The sequence below is a fragment of the Polyodon spathula genome, chromosome 4 (genome assembly GCF_017654505.1).
Source record: "Polyodon spathula isolate WHYD16114869_AA chromosome 4, ASM1765450v1, whole genome shotgun sequence".
In the NCBI taxonomy this organism is placed as follows: domain Eukaryota; kingdom Metazoa; phylum Chordata; class Actinopteri; order Acipenseriformes; family Polyodontidae; genus Polyodon; species Polyodon spathula.
The window spans coordinates 66,568,201-66,591,893 of NC_054537.1; the positions used below are offsets into that span (position 1 = coordinate 66,568,201).

The 23,693-nt window shown below is 36.6% G+C and overlaps 1 protein-coding gene across 7 annotated transcripts in view; it reads left to right on the forward strand.

Annotated features, from left to right (window-relative positions):
* The window catches only part of LOC121314769 (engulfment and cell motility protein 1-like), a 154,749-nt gene extending 131,072 nt beyond the window's left edge, over positions 1-23,677 (forward strand). For 3 of the 7 annotated variants that reach the window (XM_041248419.1, XM_041248422.1, XM_041248420.1), the window contains 7 exons: positions 7,351-7,514; positions 9,420-9,532; positions 17,616-17,723; positions 18,168-18,250; positions 19,126-19,158; positions 21,412-21,489; positions 22,336-23,677. In XM_041248419.1, coding sequence (XP_041104353.1) covers positions 7,351-7,514; positions 9,420-9,532; positions 17,616-17,723; positions 18,168-18,250; positions 19,126-19,158; positions 21,412-21,489; positions 22,336-22,536 — 780 coding nt within the window. In that variant the 3' untranslated portion in view covers positions 22,537-23,677. The remainder of the gene's footprint in view (positions 1-7,350; positions 7,515-9,419; positions 9,533-17,615; positions 17,724-18,167; positions 18,251-19,125; positions 19,159-21,411; positions 21,490-22,335) is intronic. The other 4 variants (XM_041248424.1, XM_041248425.1, XM_041248423.1 and 1 more) reach the window with 3 other exon arrangements.
* The last annotated feature ends 16 nt before the right edge of the window (positions 23,678-23,693 follow it).

Here is a 23,693-nt window from a genome sequence, read left to right on the forward strand (position 1 = left end):
GGATGTCCCTGCTTGTTACCACACAAGTCACTGATGACGGCAGGGAAATTGGAGAGAGCTTCAGTCGCAAGGCATTTTTGGTGTTTTTAATCTCTGACGGTATTTCGTCTTGATCGATCTTTGCTAGTAATGAATAATGTACTAGTATTCAGCCAACAATCCATATTTTTTCACTGGATTGAAAGCTACGAACTCTTATTCTCACATCAAAATTAGCATGGCAATACTTTGGTTTTTGATTGGCCGTACAGTTTTTGAAGAAACTTGGCAGGTAGGATGACCCAAACATCTTGGAGAACTAACCACAGTTCTTCTGTGGATTTAGGCAGCCTCAGTTGCTTCTCTGTCTTCATGTAATCCCAGACAGACTTGATGATGTTGAGATCAGGGCTCTGTGGGGGCCATACCATTACTTCCATGACTCCTTGTTCATCTTTACGCTGAAGATAGTTCTTAATGACTTTTGCTGTATGTTTGGGATCGTTGTCATGCTGCAGAATAAATTTGGGGCCAATCAGATGCCTCCCTGATGGTATTGCATGATGGATAAATATCTGCCTGTAGTTCTCAGCATTGAGGATACCATCCCCAACTCCATTTGCAGAAATGCAGCCCCAAACTTGCAAGGAGCCTCCACCATGCTTTGCTGTTGCCTACAGACACTCATTCGTGTACCGCTCTCCAGCCCTTTGGCGAACAAACTGCCTTCTGCTACAGCCAAATATTTCAAATTTTGACTCATCAGTCCAGAGCACCTGCTGCCATTTTTCTGCACCCCAGTTCCTGTGTTTTCGTGCATAGTTGAGTCGCTTGGCCATGTTTCCACATCGGAGGTATGGCTTTTTGGCTGCAAGTCTTCCATGAAGGCTACTTCTGACCAGACTTCTCCGGACAGTAGATGGGTGTACCAGGGTCCCACTGTTTTCTGCCAATTCTGAGCTGATGGCATTGCTGGACATCTTCCGATTGCGAACGGAAGTAAGCATGATGTGTCTTTCATCTGCTGCAGTAAGTTTCCTTCCGACCACTGCGTCTACAGTCCTCAACGTTGCCCGTTTCTTTGTGCTTCTTCAAACATCTGGAAACCCCCGTCTGCTTGGGAGAGACCTTGCTGATGCAGTATAACTACCTTGTGTCTTGTTGCTGTGCTCAGTCTTGTCATGGTGTATGACTTTTGACAGTAAACTGTCTTCAGCAACCTCACCTTGTTAGCTGAGTTTGGCTGTTCCTCACCCAGTTTTATTCCTCTTACACAGCTGTTTCTGTTTCAGTTAATGATTATGTTTTAACCTACATATTGAATTGATGATCATTATCACCTGTTTGGTATAATTGTTTAATCATACACCTGATTATATGCTTACAAAGTCCCTGACTTTGTGCAAGTCTACCTAGAATTGATGTTGTTTTGAAGGCAAAGGGTGGTCACACCAAATATGGATTTGATGTAGATTTTTCTTCTGTTCATTCACTGCATTTAGTTAATTGATAAGTATAATCTATTAACATGTCTATTTTTGAAAGCATTCTTACTTTACAGCATTTTTTCACACCTGCCTAAAACTTTTGCACAGTACTGTACACAATGTTATTTACATTTTAAATAGTGAGCAGATAGGTTTGTTGATTGCTTGAGTAGTATTGTTCCTTGGGATAACAAAATACTGAGCTCAAGTTATGTGATTTCATAAAAAACGCCAGGTGCTCTGTGTCTGGTATGTGATTTGAAATTAAAATTGCCAAAATGAGCTGATTTAAGAATCTGTTTAAATAGCCATTCAAAAAAATCCATGATTTTAATTAACAGCAGAACAGTGAAAGATACGACCAGGCCCCCATTGAGTAATGAAGATCGCCTGGTTGCTATCGGCACGATTTTGAAGGCGACCTGTCTGTGAGAGAAGTTGCCCAGAGAGTGAGATGTTCTGCTTCAACAATCGGAAGACTAGTCCAGACAAACCAGGAAACCGGCTCTGTGATGGACAGGCTACGTCCTGGAAGTCAGAGGGTCACCACACTGGCTCAGGACCGTCACATCTGACTGATCCATCTGCGTGATCGTTTTCAGACCTGCTGTGGCTACAGCACAAGAAATTCTAGGAAGAAATAAACAGAATGACTGTAGTTCGTCGTCTGTATGAAAATGATTTGCATGCCCAGAGGCCATTCAGGGATAACATGTTGACAGCTGAGAGGAGAAATCACCATCTTCTGTGAGCCAGAGAACATCTGAGGTAGAGGCAGAGAGAGCGGTGGAGTGTTTTATTCACTGATGAATGCTGTTTTGCCCTCGACAGACCTGACGGAAGACAACGTGTGGGGAGATGTCGTGGTGAGAATTATGCTGACTGTTGCGTTCAAGCCAACCAGTTAACACAAGAACGCCTGTGGTGCAGATTGAGGGCAACCTTACTGCTCAGCGATACATTGACCAAGTCCGTGAGGCAACAGTTTTCCGTTCCTGCAAGCCAATCTGGATGTGTTGATTTTCCAGACAATGCAACCACACAGTGCTAGGATTACAGTTGCACGACTTCAAGAAAACAAAGTCGAAGTCTTGCCATGGCCAGCTTTTCCCCATGACCTGAGTCCAATAGAACATCTGTGGGACCAAATTGCTAGTGCTATCCACAGGAGACAACCGTGACCAGTCAGCCAACAGCAGTCTATCCTGAGGCTGATCAGGTCTATGCGTCAACCCTGCCAGGATTGTGATAATGTTCAGGGAGGTCATGCCTAATACTAACTTTGTAATGTTTTCATTTTGGCAGTGTGTCACATTTCATACTTATTATGGTTCTTTGATCTGTATTTGTATTCACTTTTTCTGTGATTTTGTTTCATATCTGTTTAAAATATTTGATTAAATCCATTAACCTGACTGTTGCCTTTCTTTTGTGCCTCAGTATATTTGCATTACATGTTGGGCAAACTAAACAGGGAAGCTTCTTTTTTTGCTGTGTAACTGAGTTGCCCAGAATAGCATCTATGTGCATTCTTTAGCCAGCTTTAAGGTACAAAGACCAGGTCAATGGTTATTCATCATTTCAAAATGAATCGGACAAGCTTTCATGTCCTAGTGATAGGTGAAGCAAATAGATGCCTTTCTGTGGGATTCTGAATTAATTTAGTGTCATGATAATGCCGGAGTTCACATTTTCTATTAACCTTTTAGGGAGGATAAGCTGTATTTAAGCTGATTGTACAAATGCAGTGGCAGTGATGCAGCCTTTCAGGGATAAAAGGCTTATTAGCAGGAACGAAGGTCGGACATCTGCAGTCCTCTTGACCATTAAGTGGCTTGCAGCAATAAGCCGACATTTTAAAAGGCAATTGAAAACGGTATAAAATTTGTACAATTTGTTTTTTGATCAAAAAATAAAAGCCCAGGGGACCAATTGCCCTGTCCCAATGATCCAGCTAGGGAAAGAGGTACCGCCTTCAAGCTGTGTACTATAAATGATTTAATGAAACACAAACCACTCAAAGCTAGTGTAATAACAGTTCAACATCAGTGAATTAATTCAGTGTTTGTTTTTAAAGATAATATTACTTATCCTCGTTAATTTTACAATGTTCTTATGTCTTTTTTTGTGGGACTGCACTTGTGAAAGAGCTAAAACCAATCATAGTCTACTCACGTACTGCATGGCTATTTTCTTTTATTCCAAAATAAGGTCATTACAGAAAAAGTGAGAAGTGCATAATCATGACAACCAAATGCAAGAGAAGGGATGGGGGTCCAATAAACTATACAGTGAAAGTACTGCATTATAATGCTTAACCAGCGAATCTTTATGCAGCAGCTTTTATTAAGTATTAATTTAACATTAATATGCAAATGCATATCTATTTAATATTAATTTATGCCACACATTATAAAGAGTTACCGGATCTTGTGCAGTAATTAAACTTACTTAAACATCAAAGGGCTTATAGGGCTAAGGTGGATTTTATTTATGTCCCACTGATCATAATGAAAACTAAACAGGTAATTAACTCAGGAATGATACAATTGCTACCCTGTTAAATATCCCAGGTTCATTTATGATATTTATTAATATATGATATATGTTTTTAAACCCCATTGACAGTGGGTTTTAACTAAATTTAGAAAATGCTATTTATCTAAGTTTGTGACTTACATTTTGCTGGCGTCTCTTGAGGGTGCACAAGTTTTTGTAGACTTCCTTCACCAGCACACTGTGAAAGCTCCCAAAGGAAAGGTTGATGAATGTATATGCCTGTGCATCTGCTGGCAAGTCAGCGTTGCAGAACTGGATGTACTGTATGCCGGAGTTGCTTGAGCGTGAATTATCTTCTCGGCTCCTGTGAGCCAAACCGTTGTGCACTAGACCTTTCAAGTGTATATCATTGGACAAAAAATCTATTACTGGAGAAGTTTGAGATTAAAATAGTTCATCATCTTGATTTGTACCTTTGTGGATTTCAGATCTTTCAAGAAAGTTGGAGTATTAGAAGTGCATTGGTCTTTGTTGCTATTATGTCTGTGTGTGTGTGTGTGTGTTAAGGTTAGAACACATGGAAAATTAAACAATGTATATGTCAGGAAACTCAGTTAGATTTTGTTCCTAAATAAATAAATAACAAATCAATAAATAAACTGCCAAATGTTTGTTGACCAAACAAAGCCATGCCACTGTCGTGAACAACTTCTGTTGTCTTGTTAAACCTTGCGTTCAGTTTTGGTGCTGCCTCCTGCCATGCTGGCCTGTTAGTTAAGCATATGAATGTCATAAACGTCATAGCTACAAAACAACAGTGTTTACGCTAAATCTGAAAAGGTTATACCCAATTTTTTTTTGGTTTTTGTTTTTTTGCTGCTGGCCGTCATCTATCCAAAAATAATTCAAAGTGCAGGCATTTTCCCCATTTGTATTCATAATTGTAGTGCTAAGGCTAAATTTAATTAAACCTGTGTCACAATAACGTTAGTGAGTAGTTGTCAGACCCAATTAAACTACATTTTTCCTTTTTCAATTGAGGCTGAAAGTAGGTTCATGTCCTCAGGTGCAAGCAGAGGTCAAGTTGTAGGTTGCAGAGTGAGTGTTAGACTTGTTTAATGACCTGAGATTTTGACTGCTCAAAGGGTTTATCTGAATTTTCAGCATGTTATTTCCAATTTTCTTTAACCTTTTGGAACTTAGTAACAAAAAGTGTACCTTACAAATCATGCCATTCAACCCATTAGCTAAACACAAAGCCACAAGGATAAAAAAAAAAAAAAAAGATTTGTGCCAATTTGTTATTTTGACTCCAAACTTGTATTTAGAGTCACAGAAATGACACAGTAAAGAACACAGGATTGCATTTTTGTGTGTGTTTAGATTACATTATTTTATCTTAAGTCTAGTTGTTTGCCTCATTTATGAACTCCTTTGACATCTATTTCAAGAGGATGTCAACTGGAAGGAGAACAAGAACCATTAAAACAGCATTCATTTGTAATTTTCAATTTATTGTCATGTGACAGCTTCTCCTAGTTAATGTAGAACCTGTAATTTAGTCTAGACAGATAAAACTATCTAATCCCCCTCAACCACCAGACAGAGCTGAATGCTAAAAAAGCTCTTGAATCTTCTAAATATAAGGTATAGTAGGTAGAGATGAGTGGTACTGTATGTTAGTAATTTAATAAATGTGACAGTCCGTGCCATTTTATGTCATGCTTTTAAATAAATCAAATTTAATATGAAGAGTGGATTTTTATTCAAATAACGCATTAGATACTGAATACTGTAGTTCTGGCTTCCGTTGCTCCTTTGCTGTTGAACAGTGGGGCTCGTGAAAAACCTAGCCTCCCAGGGGACCATTCAGATATAGATAGTGAGCATGCTGAGTCAATCCAAAACTAAACCATGACTTTTTCAGACTTGGATGAGGAAATGTGATGAGTTACCCCCGCTCCTGGGTGTATTTTTGGTTTATTTTGTAGTCTGGGTTATGTATCATGGGGGAGTTACTGTATATTGGTAGGTGAACACAGGGATGTGGGTTTATGTGTGTATGCAATAATGGTGACAGGGAGGCAGTTAAAGTCCTCCCTGTAAAACACGTGGGAATGTGGCTGGAGCCGTGAATTGAATAAATGATTAAATGATTAATTAAGGCTCCAGCCACAGGTGTATAAATAGGGTGGTCACAGGTGAGAAAGGGGCTAGTGTGTTTGGAGTCGCAACGAGGGTCGGGAGGTAAACCGAAGGAAAGCTTAGACTTAACAATTGCTACACGTGCTGGTTTAAAACCAGCACGATCCTTGTTTGTTCCGTGTGCGTTTGTTTTGTTGGTCTGTTTTGGCCACTGTGCTGTTTGGTTTGGAGTTCAGCATTTTGTTTTTGTTTTGTATAAACCAGTGGTCTTGCACTGCAGTACTGGCCTTTGTTGTGGATTATTTCTTCCTGGTCTGACATCATCCACACAAGCCAACTTGTCATAGAGACCAACTTTTTGAATCAATGCAAAAGCAAAGTTTTGGAACAATACATCGATGGTAAGGGTTGCACCGGAGTTGCATCAAAGAACCAGATAAATTGTTGTTCTGAGTAGTTTCTTGCTGGTTTTATACCATTTATAATGATTGTATTTTTACAATTGCATTAGAATTGGACCCTTTGTATCCTCTTGCTGCAGATCTTTCAGAAGTTGAGTCTACAGAATCCATATTGAGAATAAAAAAGCTCTTTAACATCAGCATGATGGATTGTAATGGCAGATCAATTTTGGGCAGGATGCATGGGCTGATTAAGCTGACCTCCTATTTGTACTTTTGACTGCCATGTGTATTTTTTTTTTTCTTTACTTGAGACAATGCTGCCTATTAGCTGTAGAAACACAGTTGTTCTCCAGTGAGTTCAATAAACTGAGGCTGTACATCAAGAAGTATCTAATTACTAAACCTCTTTTGTCAAAGTTATCCTCAGTGAAGAGCCAGTTAAAAAAAACAAAAAAAAAAAACAGAAAAGATTTTTTTTCTTTAAATGATGGTAATTGAAACAGAGGCTTTTAAAAGCAACAACAATGGATGATGAACCAGCTTTTAAAACCGCATGGCACCTCTGCCGTATGTGTAGAGAATGCTGTTGATTATTAGAAGCCATTGCTTCTATTATAAAGATTGTTCTGAATATTATTACATTGTAAGGATCTTGTTAAGTAAACGTTTTTAAAAACTGATTTACATTAGACAATGTGTTTGATTGCACGGCTTTTCTAAGGGTTAATAGTGATCAAAAGTGAGTGTTTCTTATTTTAATTAATGCTGATGTTTAATAAAAGATTTTTATACTGCCCTTGCAGGACTGAAAAGTACATGTGGTTTTCTGTTCACAGGTTATGCAAGTGGTGAAAGACCAGATCATGAGAGCACTGAACACCAAGCCTAACTCTCTGGACCAGTTTAAAAGTAAACTGCAGAACCTGAGCTACACAGAGATTCTGAAAATTCGTCAGTCTGAAAGGATGAACCAGGAAGACTTCCAGTCTCGTCCTATCCTGTAAGCTTTCTTCTAATTATTGAGATTTAAATCCAAACAAATTGAATTATCCACAATACACACACGCACACACACACACACTGGAACTGATATCCTTTAGTTCAGTGCTTCATATTCACAAAGCCTGTATACATCAGCAGGATTCTCAATAGACTCCTTGTCAGGAAAGTAGAGAGCAGTCAGAGTGAAGTCCAATCAGGTTTTTAAGGACTACTGTATTACACATTGTAAGAAAATATGTGAATGAGAGCAGTCTGTTTGCCCCATTTATGCTTAGAAGCTGATTGATCTCCAAGTTGGGTCTTAAAGGATACCAGTGATTCAGCAATAAAAACATGACTAGATAACATATTTCTATCTTTGCCTGGTAGAAGAGCACTGGGCCACCTCTAACCAGAAGTCCTAGATTAGAAATATTGATAAAGTAATGAATTCAAGAAAGCTCTATCTGACCTTTCACCTCTACCCACATGTCTGTTCAGTTCCATCAACTTGAGTCATTGGTTAGAAGGATTCTACTGTCGGTGGTTATCAGCAGCTTTATTCACTTGTTTTTAAGTTAATGCAGTGTGCTACTGTAGACCGACTCTGAATGACCTTGCTATTTATTGATATCTTCAAACACTAATGTTCAAACTACTGCCAGTTCATTTCATTCCAGATAAATGAAACATAACAATTTATTTCAAGGCCTACAGAACAGTGGAACTGCAGTAATGATATTTAGGCAGCAGCATGTTGGCTTTAAATTAAAGTCGAAGCAGTCGTGCTGCATCACATTTATTAGCTTGAGGGAAATTGCCTTGTCACTCATTTTTAACTACTGCCCCCCTTTTTGCCATTTAGGCAACTAAATGGTAGATTGAGTCAAATTAATAAGCTGGGGCGACAAACTTGCCCAGTAGCAGGATGTAGAAATTGGCAATTACATAAACAAATCGGCATAGAAAATCAAAACAACACAAAAGCTGAAGTAGTTTATGTGAAGGATGTTGTGTGTGGCTTTTTTTTTTTTTTTTCATTTTCATTTAGAGGTTCTATAGGTGGATAACACAGACCTGCTTATGGAACTATTTTAAGTTGGTGTTTCTAAACTAGATAATATTACAAAATTATTATAAAAATATTATAAAATTTTAAAAAAGAGAGGGACAAAATTAAAGTAAGTCTCTCACAACTGTGACAATTTCAGACCATGAACATATAGTTTTGGGATTGGCTCCGTGCAGCTTGGCTGTAGATCTTTCCAAATGTGCGATGGACTGAAGATGTAATAGCTAGCTATGAAATAACAGAAAGTCAGGAGTGAACCAGGACTGTAAAATAGTTTTCTTTGTAGCTAGAAGGAGCCAACAATTTGGAATCATCGTTTATTAGAAATAGGGTGGCTGTCAGTTGAATTTCAGCCTTCAATAATTTAGAGACAGTGATAGCCACACATTTAATGTATTTTTGAGGTCACTTGAAAGATGATTTTTTTTTTTTTTTTTTTTTTTTTTTTTTTTGTATTCTATCACATGAAACATACATGGTTAGTTATAAACAAGTTGGCCCCATTCCCGAGTCCTTCAATTAACCTTTGAGTTGCTTTAACTAGTTTTGTAGCAAAATGTTCTAAAAGGTGCAAGGATGAATTTAAATAGGGACCTGTTGACAAGTATTACTTTTTCTAAAAAAAAAAAATAAAACCCTAAAAGATAGGTTGCTAAGGTAGTCCTATGAGCACAGCAGGATATCAAAGTGGAACACCATGAGTATAAAATCTTAATGGCTTAAAAAAAGGTGCATCCTAAGGAGGCTGTTGTCAGGCCATCTTAAAAAATAGAGTAAATTGAAAATGTTTCGTATTGTTTTAACTTGCTCAGTAATTTAACCTAAGCTTTCTGACCTCCTCCTTCTTCCCAGTGAGCTGAGAGAGAAGATCCAGCCGGAGATCATGGAGCTAATCAGGCAGCAGCGTCTGAACCGGCTGTGTGAGGGAACATGCTTTAGGAAGATCAGCAGCCGTCGGCGGCAAGGTATAGTTTCCTGAACCCTTTAGAAAATGGTGACGTTACTGCCATACAGCTCTATCCCTCTGCACTCGTAATGGGGTGGTTGGCACTGTTGAAGATATTTGCAACTAGAGCATTTTTCATTCACAAGAGGAAATGGAATTGCTCAGACATCTAAATAAGAAATCATGAATTGAAGTAAAGGAGTACTACATAAATAATTATATTGCTGAATATGCACCTTTTCCACCTGTCAATCCATATGTCACACTTACAATTTTACAAATTTAGATAAATGTCTTGCAAATATGGACATTGATAAATAATTTAGCAGTTGTCCAAATTGTTTCAACGTTGTTGTTTTGTTTTCATTCCCGTGGGAAGGATTTTGTTTGGATCTTCTCAGAGAATGATTTAAATTGGTTTGTCTCACAGTTGGTGGATTTTGCAGCATGGTATCTACAATAGTAGACAGCTCCAACAACAAAACAAACTGCCGCTTTGCTCACAGTTTAGCCAAAATGAGCAGAACAGACAGATGGATGACTGAAGCATGGTAAATAATGGTCAACACATGGGTACAAGGTGTTGGAAATGTATTTGTCAATTGGGAAAGCATTATCAGTTTGCCTCTTTTTTTTCACAGTCATACTTTTCTTAGTTTCTAGTGAGCATGCAAGTTCCAGGTGCCATTTGTATTTGGATAAAGTTGGTCATGTGCTCTGTGCCATTAGTCTCAGAACGACTATGTGGTGTATTTGAAGCACAGTGATGTTCTGTCAACATGCTCTATTCATTATAAGAATGTACCCTTATAACGCTCCATAATAAAAGCTGGACCCCAAAACAATAACTGCCTGAATACAGTCATTGTTACAGCTGTGTATAATGGTATTTAAAACAGGATTCATCCATCTGCCTGTTTACATGTCAGCCCTTTCTCTGGTCCCACTACAGACAGATATGTAACAGATTACTGTATTCCAGTTTTTCATACTTTAACTGATCCAATTGGAAACAGGCCTCAGCATTTTGTATGGGAACCCTTTAGCAGTGAGGGGGGATTAAACCTGGTATATTTGCTTTACAGACATAAAAGTTAGACATGCGATGGAGGACTTCATTCTTTTAACAAAAATTGTGGTTGGCAAGAAGTTACAGAAGATCATTTGAGTTAAAAAGCCAAATGCGTCAAGTGCACAATCCAATTTGCAAGAAGTTATGTGATGATATAAAGGGCAGACATTATCGTTTGGCAAATGTAGCAAAAGAGCTACCCTCTGCTCTAAAATAATTTATTGGAAAGGTTTCCTTTTCATTCAGCATTAAAAATAAAAAGAAAGAAAAGAAACGGCTGAAATATATGCATATGAATTATTAAAAGGTAATTTTGGCTTCTGTCATGCTGTAGCAACAGCCCAGATAGATATGGGAAATTATTATTGCATGAAAGCTTTTATTGAACTGAGCCAGCTTATAGAATTTGCATAAAAAAAGGAAAAAATAATGAAAAATAATAATGTGAGGTCCCATTTTTCACTGCATGGCATTGGTTGTATTCTGTTTTCGTCAACATGTTTGTTCTTTGGTGATGGTATGCAGTTAATAGTAAAAGGTAATGCAGCCTCATCTTCCACCATTATGTGTACCCTTCTGCTTTAGTCTTTCATGATTTTCTATAAAGGTTGTCTGCAGGATAATGTGCGAACTTTGACGTATCTGCCTTGTAGCAGGTAAATCACCAGGGTTGACATTAGCCCAAGCAGAATGAAAGGTGCATTTGCTGTCTATTTCTACTGGCTATACTGTACAGCAGTGATACTCATTTATATTTCTGATGGGTAACCTTTGGGAATGCCAGAAATTACTTTCTTTATGAAAACATCAGTTACTGCACTGATTAAAGGGTACATAAGGGCATTTTTATGCGTTTTTATGTGTTGTTTTTACATTTTGACCACTTTTTTAAACTTGTAAATTGCATTCCCTGTCTTAAAATGGCTTCCCATGTAACTGCAGGGACCTCTCAGAACTACATTTCCCATCATGCTCCTGCTCACTGGTAAATCCATCTCAGTTACAGATGTGAGTAGGATGATGATGGGAAATGTAGTTCTGAGAGGTCCATGCAGGTACAACTGCGTACCAGTTATGCGAGCCCCTGATTATAGATCAAGAGTGTACAAGGCGTTGGAAAACAATATTCTCTGCAGAAAACATGTAGACATAATAAATACTCATCGCAGTAACTACAGCTTGTCGTCTGAATTTTCTTTGTGATCTGATGTTGATGGAGACAATCATGGTGATCCAGCGAATTATAAAGTACACCCCATGTTTTAAACGTTTCCAGACATCTGATTCCCATAGAAGACAGAGTGAAAAATCAAAAGGTATTTTTTTTTTTACTTTTTTTTATTAACAGGTTTTTGTTTTTTTGTTTTTTTAAGTTGTACACAGAAACTTAAGTTTAATTTTTTTTTTTTTTTAATTAAATGACATAAGCAATTAGTGTCTGTTTTTATTAGCACTATATTTTCTTACAGATTTTTTTTTTCCCCCATGGTAACATAAAATGAAGCAGAAAATGTCAGCTTTGTGCTTAAAATTTACAATATTAAATGTTTAGTATTACCCAAACTAGTGGATTAATAATAATAATTTCTTATAATGCAAAAAAAATAGGAGGGAAAGGAAGGTGCCACAAATAATTGATATTAACAAGACCAATTGGACTTTATCATTAAAAGGGAGTGGTTTTCTGATGTAACAAGTTGCATTTGAGATCCAAAGGAACAACATTAAAAGAGAAGACATGCTGTACAACATTTATTTCAGCCCTTGTGCACCGGTAAGAAAAAGTAGATTTCACTTGAAACTAAATATGTATTTTACCTCAACTTTTTTTGACTGGATACTTGCATCAAGTTTCAAAGACCTTAGATTTGAATTTCAAATAGCTTATCTTCACAATCACTGAATGACACATTCGGTGACGCAACCCAGACAGTTCTGTGTGCTTTGACACCTAAGACAGGAACCAGTCCATCACATAAATCCAGCCGACAGGGGGTGGAATGGCAGACCAATGGAGAACAAGGGCCACGTCGGAATGAGAACAACCAATGAAAAACACTCCACGTGGAGTCAGGCACAGTCCAGAATTACCCCTTGTAATCAAATCTCTAACTTAGCCCCGATTTGATCACTAAAGAAAGAGTTGGAAGAACATTTGAAGTCGACATAAATTGCCGGAGTTTGCAGTGGAATATCCCAGACATAACCGGACGAAGAGAGCACATATTGGTGGAGGAATTGCTGTTTCAGTGGAATATCTAAATAGTGATATCTAAATAGTTCTTTCCAAAGACATTTATTTCGTACTCTGAAGTGGAGACGAAATGCGAGGAAGGCAGACCCCGGAACCTAGACCTGTCCTTGCCAGCAGGAGAGCCTTTGAGCATCTGTATTGTTGAAGACATGAATCAGCTGGAGGAGGCAGCAAACGTCCATTAAGTATTCAATGAGTAGTGTTTTAATCCTCTTAGCAGACCTCAAAGTAAAATTAAAGTGGAATGTAAGAAAAGTATTATTGCTTTCAAGTCATGCTTTGAGTTAATGAACACTATAGTTTTTGTTTGTATGCAAACTGATGTGGGTTTTACAAGGCAATTGTCATTCTGCATTAGAAGTTAGAATCCAAATTTAGCTGTCATGATAATAGATAACTCTCAATAGGTTGTCTGGACACAAAGAGCATCTTTATCTCACAAGAGTGAGAATTGCATTCTGAACCAAAGCTATATGAGACTGATTTAACAATGCTTTGATTATCAAATATTAACGAAAGTAAATATTTCTGTTACAATGATACCCCTGTTAAGACTAACCTTCGTCTTAAATAGCTGTCAGGAATGCAGTTAGATTGCGTTGGATCACTGATCAACCAGCGGGAGTGGGGTGTCGTTGTTTAAATTTTCTTTTCTGTACTGTTTAGTTAATTCTTCCTTTCTGTATTTTAGTTTAGTTGTTGCACCTTTAAATTTTCCTTTATTTGAATGCATTTAGATCTAATAAAACTGTTTATTTGTATTCACTAGAAACATTGTCTAGTCTGATTATTCCAATAAAGGTCTGGTTCTACATGATTTCAATTCAAAACAAGGTATTTTATTATTACAATTCGAAGTAGTCCAAATATAACCTCAACTTTATATTACTGGATACTTGCATCAAGTTTCACAGACCCTATTTTACTGTCCTGACTTGTCAAAAAAAAAAAAAAAACATTTTAGCAAATTTTGCTTGGCAGGTGTTGTTTTGCAAGTATTGGCATCTTTTAACCAGCAGTTAAAGTTAACTTATTATTTGGTATACATTCTAATTTCAGGTGTAATCTGAATCTTAACTTCATTCAATTTGGGTTCCTGAGCAAAAAATTCAACACAGCAGTGGATCCCAGATTCCTGCCACTTTCAGGTTTTTTTTTTTTTTTTTTTTTTAATACTTCTCCTCACTTTCATCTCTGTCATTTTAGATGGTACTAGCTCCTGGAATATAAATAGTCATTTCTCATTAATACGATTTTCAAGGGACCAGAAAAACAAATCTGTTGTAATTCTTTTTATCAGGAGTCTGAGCCAAATGCACACTGTCAGTTTTTTATTGACGTTACAGTAACACTGAAATGAAATTTCAATTGCAGTACAACGACAAGTATTATCAACTTAAAAGTACTGTGCATTATATTGAAAATATGATTGCAAAGGCAATGCTAAGTCCCAGTTTATTGCATGTGCACTACTGTACTACTGAAAATTTATAATGAAACATTATTACATAGTGGTCCCAAATACAGGCACTTTCTGATCATGGACATTTTTAAACTACAAAAGAATGGTGTCTTCAACATAAGGGTATTGAGAAAATCGAAAATATTGATATGTAGTTTATGTATAGTGGTACATAGTCAGCACATAGTTTGCATATAGTTACTTGTTTTCCTTTTCACGTAGTGCTTGTATTAGCTGAGGCCATAATTTCTATCGTAATCTTTGACTTTGACGTCTCATTGCATGTCGGTTTGAACAGTACGTGCACACGCATTGTCCAGTCAAAGGAGTCTAAGACTGAATCTGGTGTGAAAATGAAATGCTCTGCCCAATCACAACGAAGCAAACAGCTTACGTTGGTTGGGACGGTTTACAGTGTCGCAGGTGGCTGACATTTTTTTCTCTCCCTCGTCGTTGAATAATGAATTTCGGGAGGAAGTTCAAACCACTAAAACCAACCCCTTAGCTACGCCACTGAGGGCAATTAATGAGAATTGACTGTATGTGTACTGTACATAGATGTGACGGTTACTTGCATACCTTGTTTACTTGCGTACCTGTTTGCTGAGTATGCACTAGGGAGGCAAAGCAGAGCTATAGGCCCAAAGGTGTTTTGGCCGTTTTGCCCAAGTACTATACAATTCTTACCCAAAAGTCCAAATACATTCATGTAATTATGTTTTCAAGTGCCTGACCAAACATGGTTCACTCTTTTTAACCTACACTCCAACAAGTATTCCAGCTTTAGTTGTTCTGTAGCTTTTGGAGATTGATAGCTGGAGGGTAGGACATTTTATTTCCAGTACCCAGTATACACTATTGGGCTGCGGTTTCGCTAAACAGGGCTCCTTAATTTAAAATGAGTGCAGTACGAACAACACGTCTGGTTTAGCAGAGGTTGGAGCTCCCACTGTTAAAAATGTAATATCCCCTTTAAGTTGTTATTTTGCATGTCCCATGTCCTCTCCCTTCATGGTATATTTAATTAGACTTTTACATTTTGAATAAGCTACCATGTGCATGCTGTTTAGTATGAGGAAGGTAGCCTCCATCATGCAAATTACACTTCATTAGGTGTGCTGAATCCTATCCTATTTGGGGATTTAAAAAGATAAGTAATTTTTAATTAACACTATAGAGAAACCATGTGTGTTTTTGTTTTTTGAAGGGGTAAACCAAGACGAAGGAGCATAACAGCTATCTTTTAGTTTATTTAGTTTTCTGGACTTTTATTTTCACTTTGACTTAGTTTTACCAGACACTAGGACCCCATCTGAAACTTTATAATCACTTTATCAGTTTTATCACTTTTACAGTAGATGTCAGCTAAACGATAGCGATGATAAGATTATATGTATAGATTTATCAGTTGAGTATCAACCTTGTTTCATGGATATGTATTTGTGTGTATGAGTGTTGCGTGCTTGGCAGCATTGTGTGAAGCTCATGTTGGCACTCATTACAGTGGTGTGACATACTGAGAATTACAAAAGTAGGATGCAAGATTAAACACTGAGATGATGTTGAAGAACATCCAGCATGAAGGAGAACATATACACACACATTTATATTGTTTATCTTTAATACAGTCCTATTTTAAGACCCAGGCCAATTCTCTATAGTCCAAGTTTATTAACCCATTAAGTTACAAGAGACATGGGTTTCATAAATACAATTATGCTAGAAGGTTTAAAATTTACTGATCATCCAAATTGTTAGCTTCCTCGTGATACTTTAGTCACTCTCAAATGTATTTTATGAAAAAAAAACATTTGAACATCTGCTCACTTCCTTGTGTACCTTAAGGGGTTAAAATTCTTTAAAGAGTAAGTAGTGAGGTTCCGAGAAATACTGTCACGCGTCCCCTTGTGTTGCTACAACTGTTTAAATAATATATAACTTTAGTCTGTTCCAAAGCTCTTTTCAAAATGTCTCCTCTAGTGCACGGATAGTGTAACGATTACTGCCCAAATTGTCAAACAGGAAACACAGCAGTAACCATCCAGGATGTGGTACGAAACAGAAAAGCCAGAGCACTTATGTTTTTTTGTTTTGTTTTGTTTTTCGCTCATCCTGCAGTGATTTAGAGGATAGATCTCAAACCCCATTGCTCTAGAGCGGACATTTTGAAACGAGCTTTGAAACTGACTTTAAATTTGTAAGTGTAAAAAGTTGTCAGGATGTTAACAGTGAAAAGAAAAAGTACAGGTATGTTATTTAAACAGTTGTAGCAAATATTTTTCGGAACCCCGCTACTTACTCTTCAAGTCATCGGGCTTCTCCAAAATGTAAGCATTATGTTCCCAGAGCATGGTGTTTCTTACTATACCTCCCGAATGGTGACTCTGCGTGCATGCTTACATGTGGAAAACAATTCTACGTCCTTTCTCCTAAATAAATAAGCAAGTAACAGATATTTCCATCTCTTGTACTTTTAAGAGCATGTTTTGTTTGCACGTATTTAAAATGTTTTTAAGTTGGTTCTTGTGAATTGCTAAAGTAACATTGTTTCATTAGTTAGATTTTGTACAAAATGATTTGCAAAACTTCATGAGAACCAGACTAATGTTTAGGTCGTAAATCCTCTTTCCAAGATAAAATATAAATACTTTTGGGTCTCTGTCAGGTGGTAATATTATCTATCTTGGGGAAGGATTTTACTGTATCATATATTGCAATATACAGTAGTTGTATACACAGAGCCTGGAGAAATAACCTTGTGCAGATGGATACAAACAGATTTGCTAATCTACAAATGTAGGACAGTGCAAGCTTAGGAAAAGAACATTTCTGCCACTAATGCCATTCAGATACAGGTTTACAGAAGGTGCCTGCGTGGTTTCCTGTAAACATCCACATTATTGCAAAGCATCCTAACCAACTTATATCATTGGTACCCAAACTGTAATGTGCTAAAACAGCACTGGGATCTACTTCTATCCATGCCAAAATATTGAGGAAACAATCTCAGTTTAACCCACCGACTAGAAAGAACAGAATTATAATTAAATAGTATTGTTGTTTATCCAGGCAGTGCATTTGGCATCTACATTTTGAAGGTTTGTGATATGTATAGAATTTCTCCAAGTTAGATGGAGGGGGATCTGAGCTGCACATCGTGAACATGTGGGCACTTTCCATGCAAAACAGCAGCTTTTGTTTTCTTTTTGTTTGTTGCAACAGCCTGTACATGAAACAGTGCTGCTTGTTCTTAGACAGACTGCAATCCACCCAGACTGTATTCTGGTAATCATTCTTCTTTTCGCCTCCTACAGACAAGTTTTGGTACTGTCGGCTGTCTCCGAACCACAAGGTCCTGCACTATGGAGACTTGGAGGAGACCCCCCAGGGAGAAGTGCCCCATGATTCTTTGCAGGAGAAATGTGAGTAAGGGTTTGATAAATTAGTGTACAGCAATGGACATTCCTGCTTATTTATGTACAAAATAAATAGAGAAGTGTCCCAACCTAAAGGCAAGGACAGTTGAAAGAAGATCAGTTATCTTGATGAACCTCCACCAGAAAAGCATTGGCCAGAAAGTTGGCCTATCTTATAGTTTTATCTCGTAATGTTGTGCCAGCATGATGACTGATTTAAGGGAGGAAAGACTAAAGTCATTTTGTTTCACAATCAATGCTTTTCCAAGAGTTTAATTAAGAAACAGAGTCGGCCACGTGACCAAAACTAAAAACCAAAAACGAAGAGCCCCAGGTATATAATACAGAAATGAGAAATATTACATAAAGACTATGGAATTGAAGTATGTACTTCAGGTGTCTAAGTATATAATGTGTGTGTGGATTTATTTCTTTATTTATTTAATGCAGTGCCAGTGGCAGACATTAAAGCTGTTATGACTGGAAAGGACTGTCCCCATACGAAGGAAAAAGGAGCCCTCAAACAGAATAAGGTATTTTATGGGCATTTCAGGTTTTGTGTGGTGCATTTGTAATGTTTGTGTGTGTTTACACTTACATTTCATGGGTACACAAATCCCACTGTGTTAAGTGCATGACATCCCAGGTCCACTTCTATTTTGTACACTGTACCGCTATGCCCAAAAAGTCTGCATCTCCCATTACAATTGACACATTTTGCTTCATAAAGTCGAATGAAACCTGCTGAATAATGTTACACTGGCATATTGAATTACATACCGCTTTGTAGTTTTCTGTATACTTAACAAAAAACTGTCAAAAATTGCAAAATGAGATATTTTGAAATCTAACGTAAAATACTTTATTACTATTATGGCTTCCAGTAGACTTTTACAATACTATTATGTAGGTTTTTTTTTTTTTTTTTTAATATATATAATTGTCTCAATCCTAAAATTCTAGGTGATGCAAAAGTTTTGGCCATGGTTTTATGTATTATAAGTAGAGGAGTGTAGGGGTATGTTTGTTCCTGCATGCTTGTATGCATTTATGGTTTTGTTTGCAAACTTCTGTCTAAGTTAATAATTGTTGCACATGCTTACAATACGAATGCAAGGCATCGATATCTCAGAAGAAGATCAAAAAAGTCGATTTCATCTCTATTGCAAGGCCAAGAAAAGTAATGGATGTGCAACAGCGGTTTAGTGACTTTGACTTGTAAAAAAATATATATATATATATATATATATATATTTATCCTAATTATATTTTTTATTGGGGCCCAGCAGGTTTTTCGTGAGCCTAAATAATGATGTCAGACTACAGCAAAGCGGTCTCCCTGTAAATATATAATAATGGTACTTTTATTCCTACTTTTTTTCTCCTTTTGTTTCACCCCTTGCCACAGACGTGGAAGGGAGATGGCTTTGGCACTGCAAAGGTTAGAATTTTTCCTCAGGAAAGAAAGAGAAATCCCTCGTATCCTGGGCTTTTCATTAGTTTTCCTGCAGTCCGTACGGGTGTGGAATTTCCTGGCTGCTTTATGTGGTTAAACTGTGCTTGCGTCAGTGACCACTTTTCTTTAAATTGTAATATTATCTTGCCATCTCCACGGTGGGTCAGGGCTGTAATGTTTTGTTTGTTTGTTTGTTTGTTTGTTTTTTGTTTTGTTTTTAACATAATCATCTGTTGGCATTCCACTGAAACTGTTTCCTAAATCAGCCCAGCCCAAATGTGAATCACATCAGCCCTCTTTCATGTTCAGGAAGCCCAGAGGGAAGCTGTAAATAAACAAGGCGTGGTGGGAGTGCTCACTGTCATTGACTTTAAGAAGATTAAACCTTCCAGCTAAGAAATAGAAACAATACCTGCACATTTGGGATAAGCACATGGCCTGCTATGTGCTTGATTTATAGTACAGTAGTGCTCAAAAGAATTAGACAAGCATTTTGGCAAGGAGGCTTTGTGTTATTATATTTTGGGGTTACAAGACGTTGATAAACGTGTTGAAATATTTGTCTGTTTTTTTTTTATTTCATTTGTTAGTACGAATTAATTAATTAGTTTTATGGTTGTGTATTTGTAGTTATTAATTATAATTCTAGGTGTCATGTGGGACTAAAACCGTTAAGTGCGTGTGACCATACTATGCTTCAGAGTGTAGTCACTCCCCAATTGCATTTTGGCAAAACATTTTTACAGAGCCAGATCTTTCTATAAAGTTCTGTAGTTTTTCTTGCCAAATGTTCAACTGTAAAAATACCAATCCTAATGCCTGGTTTAAAAGTAATGGGTTAAATGCTTCCTGTCATCATATTTTGTAAAAGTGTCTTCTCCATGGTATTTAGGTTACTAAGAAACGCTTTTGTAAAAGGTGTAGAATGTTGCTTTATTAATAATAAGGTAGGTGTCATGCTATAATGTTTTCATGAAAACATACCACAGTCTCTTATTCTAATTCTTTAGCTCTTCCATACACTGGCATGATTTTCTCATTGCAAGTTCTCTTGTAAATCTACTGTATATCTTCTTAATGCTGAGTTCATTGTTTGTCTTTTATTACCACCAGGGACAGATATAAGACACTCATGGTTATGTTGTAAAAACCACAAACAACATAAAAAGCTTAGAATTGTAATGAAACTTGTCGTACAGTAATGTTCAGAATATAACATGCACCCTGTATAACACACATAGCTGAGTTGTTGTTGGTTACATCCTCTGTATAACTCTCTTTTATACTACCCTAGCAAAAACATTTCTGTACAGAATACTATTTATACATGAGCAACTCACATATAATGCAGAAATGCAATACAAATTTGTGAAAGGGTGCACCTTATCATCTGAAGATTACACCAGACAATTTTTACCACAGATTCAAGAGGTTTATAACGTCTGACTTGTGATCACGCTTGGTAACGCTTATGAAGTCTATGGCTTGGGAACAGTTTACTTGAAATCCTGTGGGGATAAACATGTTACTTACTGTACTAACATTTGTTGTGTAGTTCCTTTTATTATCCCTGTGTTCAGATGTATTTTTTTCTCCACATCAATAAGTTCAGAGTTCTCTGTGATTTTTGTTTTGTTTTTCATAAACACGCTTGTCAGAAAAATAAAAGGATGAGTCTCAGCATGTAAATTCTATCCCCACTGCTAATGTAACGTTTCCAGTATGGTCCCACACTTGGATTTGTTCCTTCGGCATGCACGCTTTGTATTGTAAATCTTTGGGGAAGTAAACTAATATTTGCCCCAAAGCCATGAAGCTGTCTGAAAAGACTATCAGAGTCATGCAATGAACAAAAAAGAAATAATAATACCTGATAATTAGGAGAATGAAACTCCAAACAAGTCACTCATTACAACATATTTCTGTAAATATCCAGCAGCTGTTGAAGAACTTTCACTAGTAACTTTTTTTAGATCTGCTGCACTGAATAGTTGGGCAAAATAGAGGTTACTTTTAGGAGCTTGACTTTGCATGCTTAGGCACTATGGTTAGAATGATTGCTTGGGACAAGCCAACCAATCCCATTTTATCACGAATAAAATTATTATTAATGCCAGTATGTAGTGGTTTAACGTAGATAGGAAGTGTAGGAGGATGAAAGCTGTGATAAAGGGGACCGTTTCGTATCAAATATTTGGTACTGCGTATGTTAATAATCTGCCTTTTATCTCATTTTAGGAGGTGTTGGAACTTGCATTCTCAGTTTTGTACGAGTCGGATGAATATTTGAATTTTATTGCCCCTGACAAGCATGAAGTAAGTATCAATGCATAACTTTGTCATTGCATTCAGGTTGACGCACAGAGCATTAACAACATATTTCCATCAGAGCACCAACGCTTTAATTCATATTGAGGAAAAGAACATCAATGCTTCAGTTAACACAGCACAGTGCCATTTTATTTGTCAGGTGATCAAATTTGCAACCATTTTATTTGTATGTTTTCTCATCCCATAATCTATCCCATTATATATATATATATATATATAATTTATTTTCAGGTATTTCAGTGAGATATGATGTTATTAAATGTATTCAGTCATAAACTTTTTCTTTTTTTTTTCTTTTTTTTTTTAAACACACTAGTGTGGTAAGTTGGTGGTTAAAATTAGCAAGCTTTTCTAAACCCTAATTGTGTGTAGTACCTTGAACATGCAGGAGAGGCCTAATTTACTGCCAAGTAGCACTGCAAATCTTTGGAGATGTTTACAAATATTAGGTAGCAGCTTGCTTTTCTTGACTAATATTTATATATTTGTTATTTTAAGGCAAATAAAATGTCGGCTTAATTAATGTTTTACTATCTCTTTTCGACAGTATCATAGAGATTATAAAAAAAAAAGTTATAAGGTAACAAGACCAAGATCCTGCCTCCTGAGGTTTCAAAGAAAGATTTGCCGTCAGCTTTGTTTGAGGCATAAATGACTAATGAAACAGTAACCAAATATGAATAGTTGTATTTGTTTATCAGAATTTAAATATATATGTATAAAATATCAAACCATTTGCTTTTGAAAATCTAACAAGTAACTAAAGCAAGCCCAATATCATATACACACATGTATATAAACTAATTATAATAAAACAAATCCTTCTTGCAGTACTGCGTGTGGACGGACGGTCTCAATGCCCTTCTAGGGAAGGAGATGGCAAGCGATCTAACCAAGTCTGACCTGGACACGCTGCTCAGCATGGAGATGAAGCTCCGCCTCCTTGACCTTGAGAACATTCAGATCCCAGAGGTCCCGCCCCCTATTCCCAAAGAGCCTAGCAACTACGACTTTGTTTACAACTGCAAATAACAATGGACTAACCAAATAATTTCTCATTCGCCCTGAAAGAAATAAATAAATAAATAAATTAGATCCGTCTTTTGAAGTAAAACTTTTTTTTCATACTACTCTCTTCTCTCTAACTTTTTTCATTAAACTTGTTTTAACATAATCATAGCACTTAATAGCTTGCCCATATGGCCTTCAAAACAGTAAACAGGCACAAACAGGCCTAAAGTTGGGCTATCTTGTTTACATTAAACTGTACAAAGGATATGTGTATGGAACCAGATAACCCCTTCAGTCACTGTGTTTGTAATTGTACCACATTTACTTTTTTTTTTTTTTTTTTTTCAAATTTTGACAGTGCAACGTCTTGAACTCTATATTGTTCACACAAAATGTTTTAAAAGTTGTTTTTTTTAAATAAAAAATTGTGACCGAAGGGGATATAATAAGATCATCTGGTTTCTTTATATTCAAATTGTAATATTCAGGTATTCACTTAAACAACTTCTCAAACACCAAAATCTGATTTCTCCCAAAAGGTTTTTAGAGAAAATATAGAAATACTAATATAGAAAACTAGTCTACCAATCTTTTCATTAAAGAAAAAGAAAAACAATACAAATAAAACATAAAACTTGTTTTTGATCTCTGAATCTGTGGAAATAGAGCACAGATGTTGCACATTATTACATGTGGCAGCTATTTCTCAATGTTTGGGCTTAGTATGTTGTTAAATAAGTACTCCCTTGCCACTATCATGCACGCAAACTGCCTCTGACTTGAAAGCACAAATCATGATGCCAGTAGCAATGTTTTCAGTTGCATTGGCTGAAACATTCCAAAGCAACCTTTAGCTTTTGTTGAGTAAGCTAGCTTAACTGTAGTGACAATGTTTGTGAAGCTGCCAAATAGCCAGTATTATGTCATTGTTTCAGTGTTAAAACAACAATACATTTTTAACAAAATCAAGGGAACATTTTGTACAAAAAGAATCATGGTAAAAGCCATCAACATTTGGAAAAATAAATGTATATTTAAGTTAAAAAAAATCATACAAATGTTTTGTTTTCCTTTTTTTTGACAATTATTGCTGTTCTCAATACATTGTAACATCTGTTCTAAATAAAACATGCCATTTTAAAGATGCTGTTTACATTAAAACTGTATTCCAGTAACCA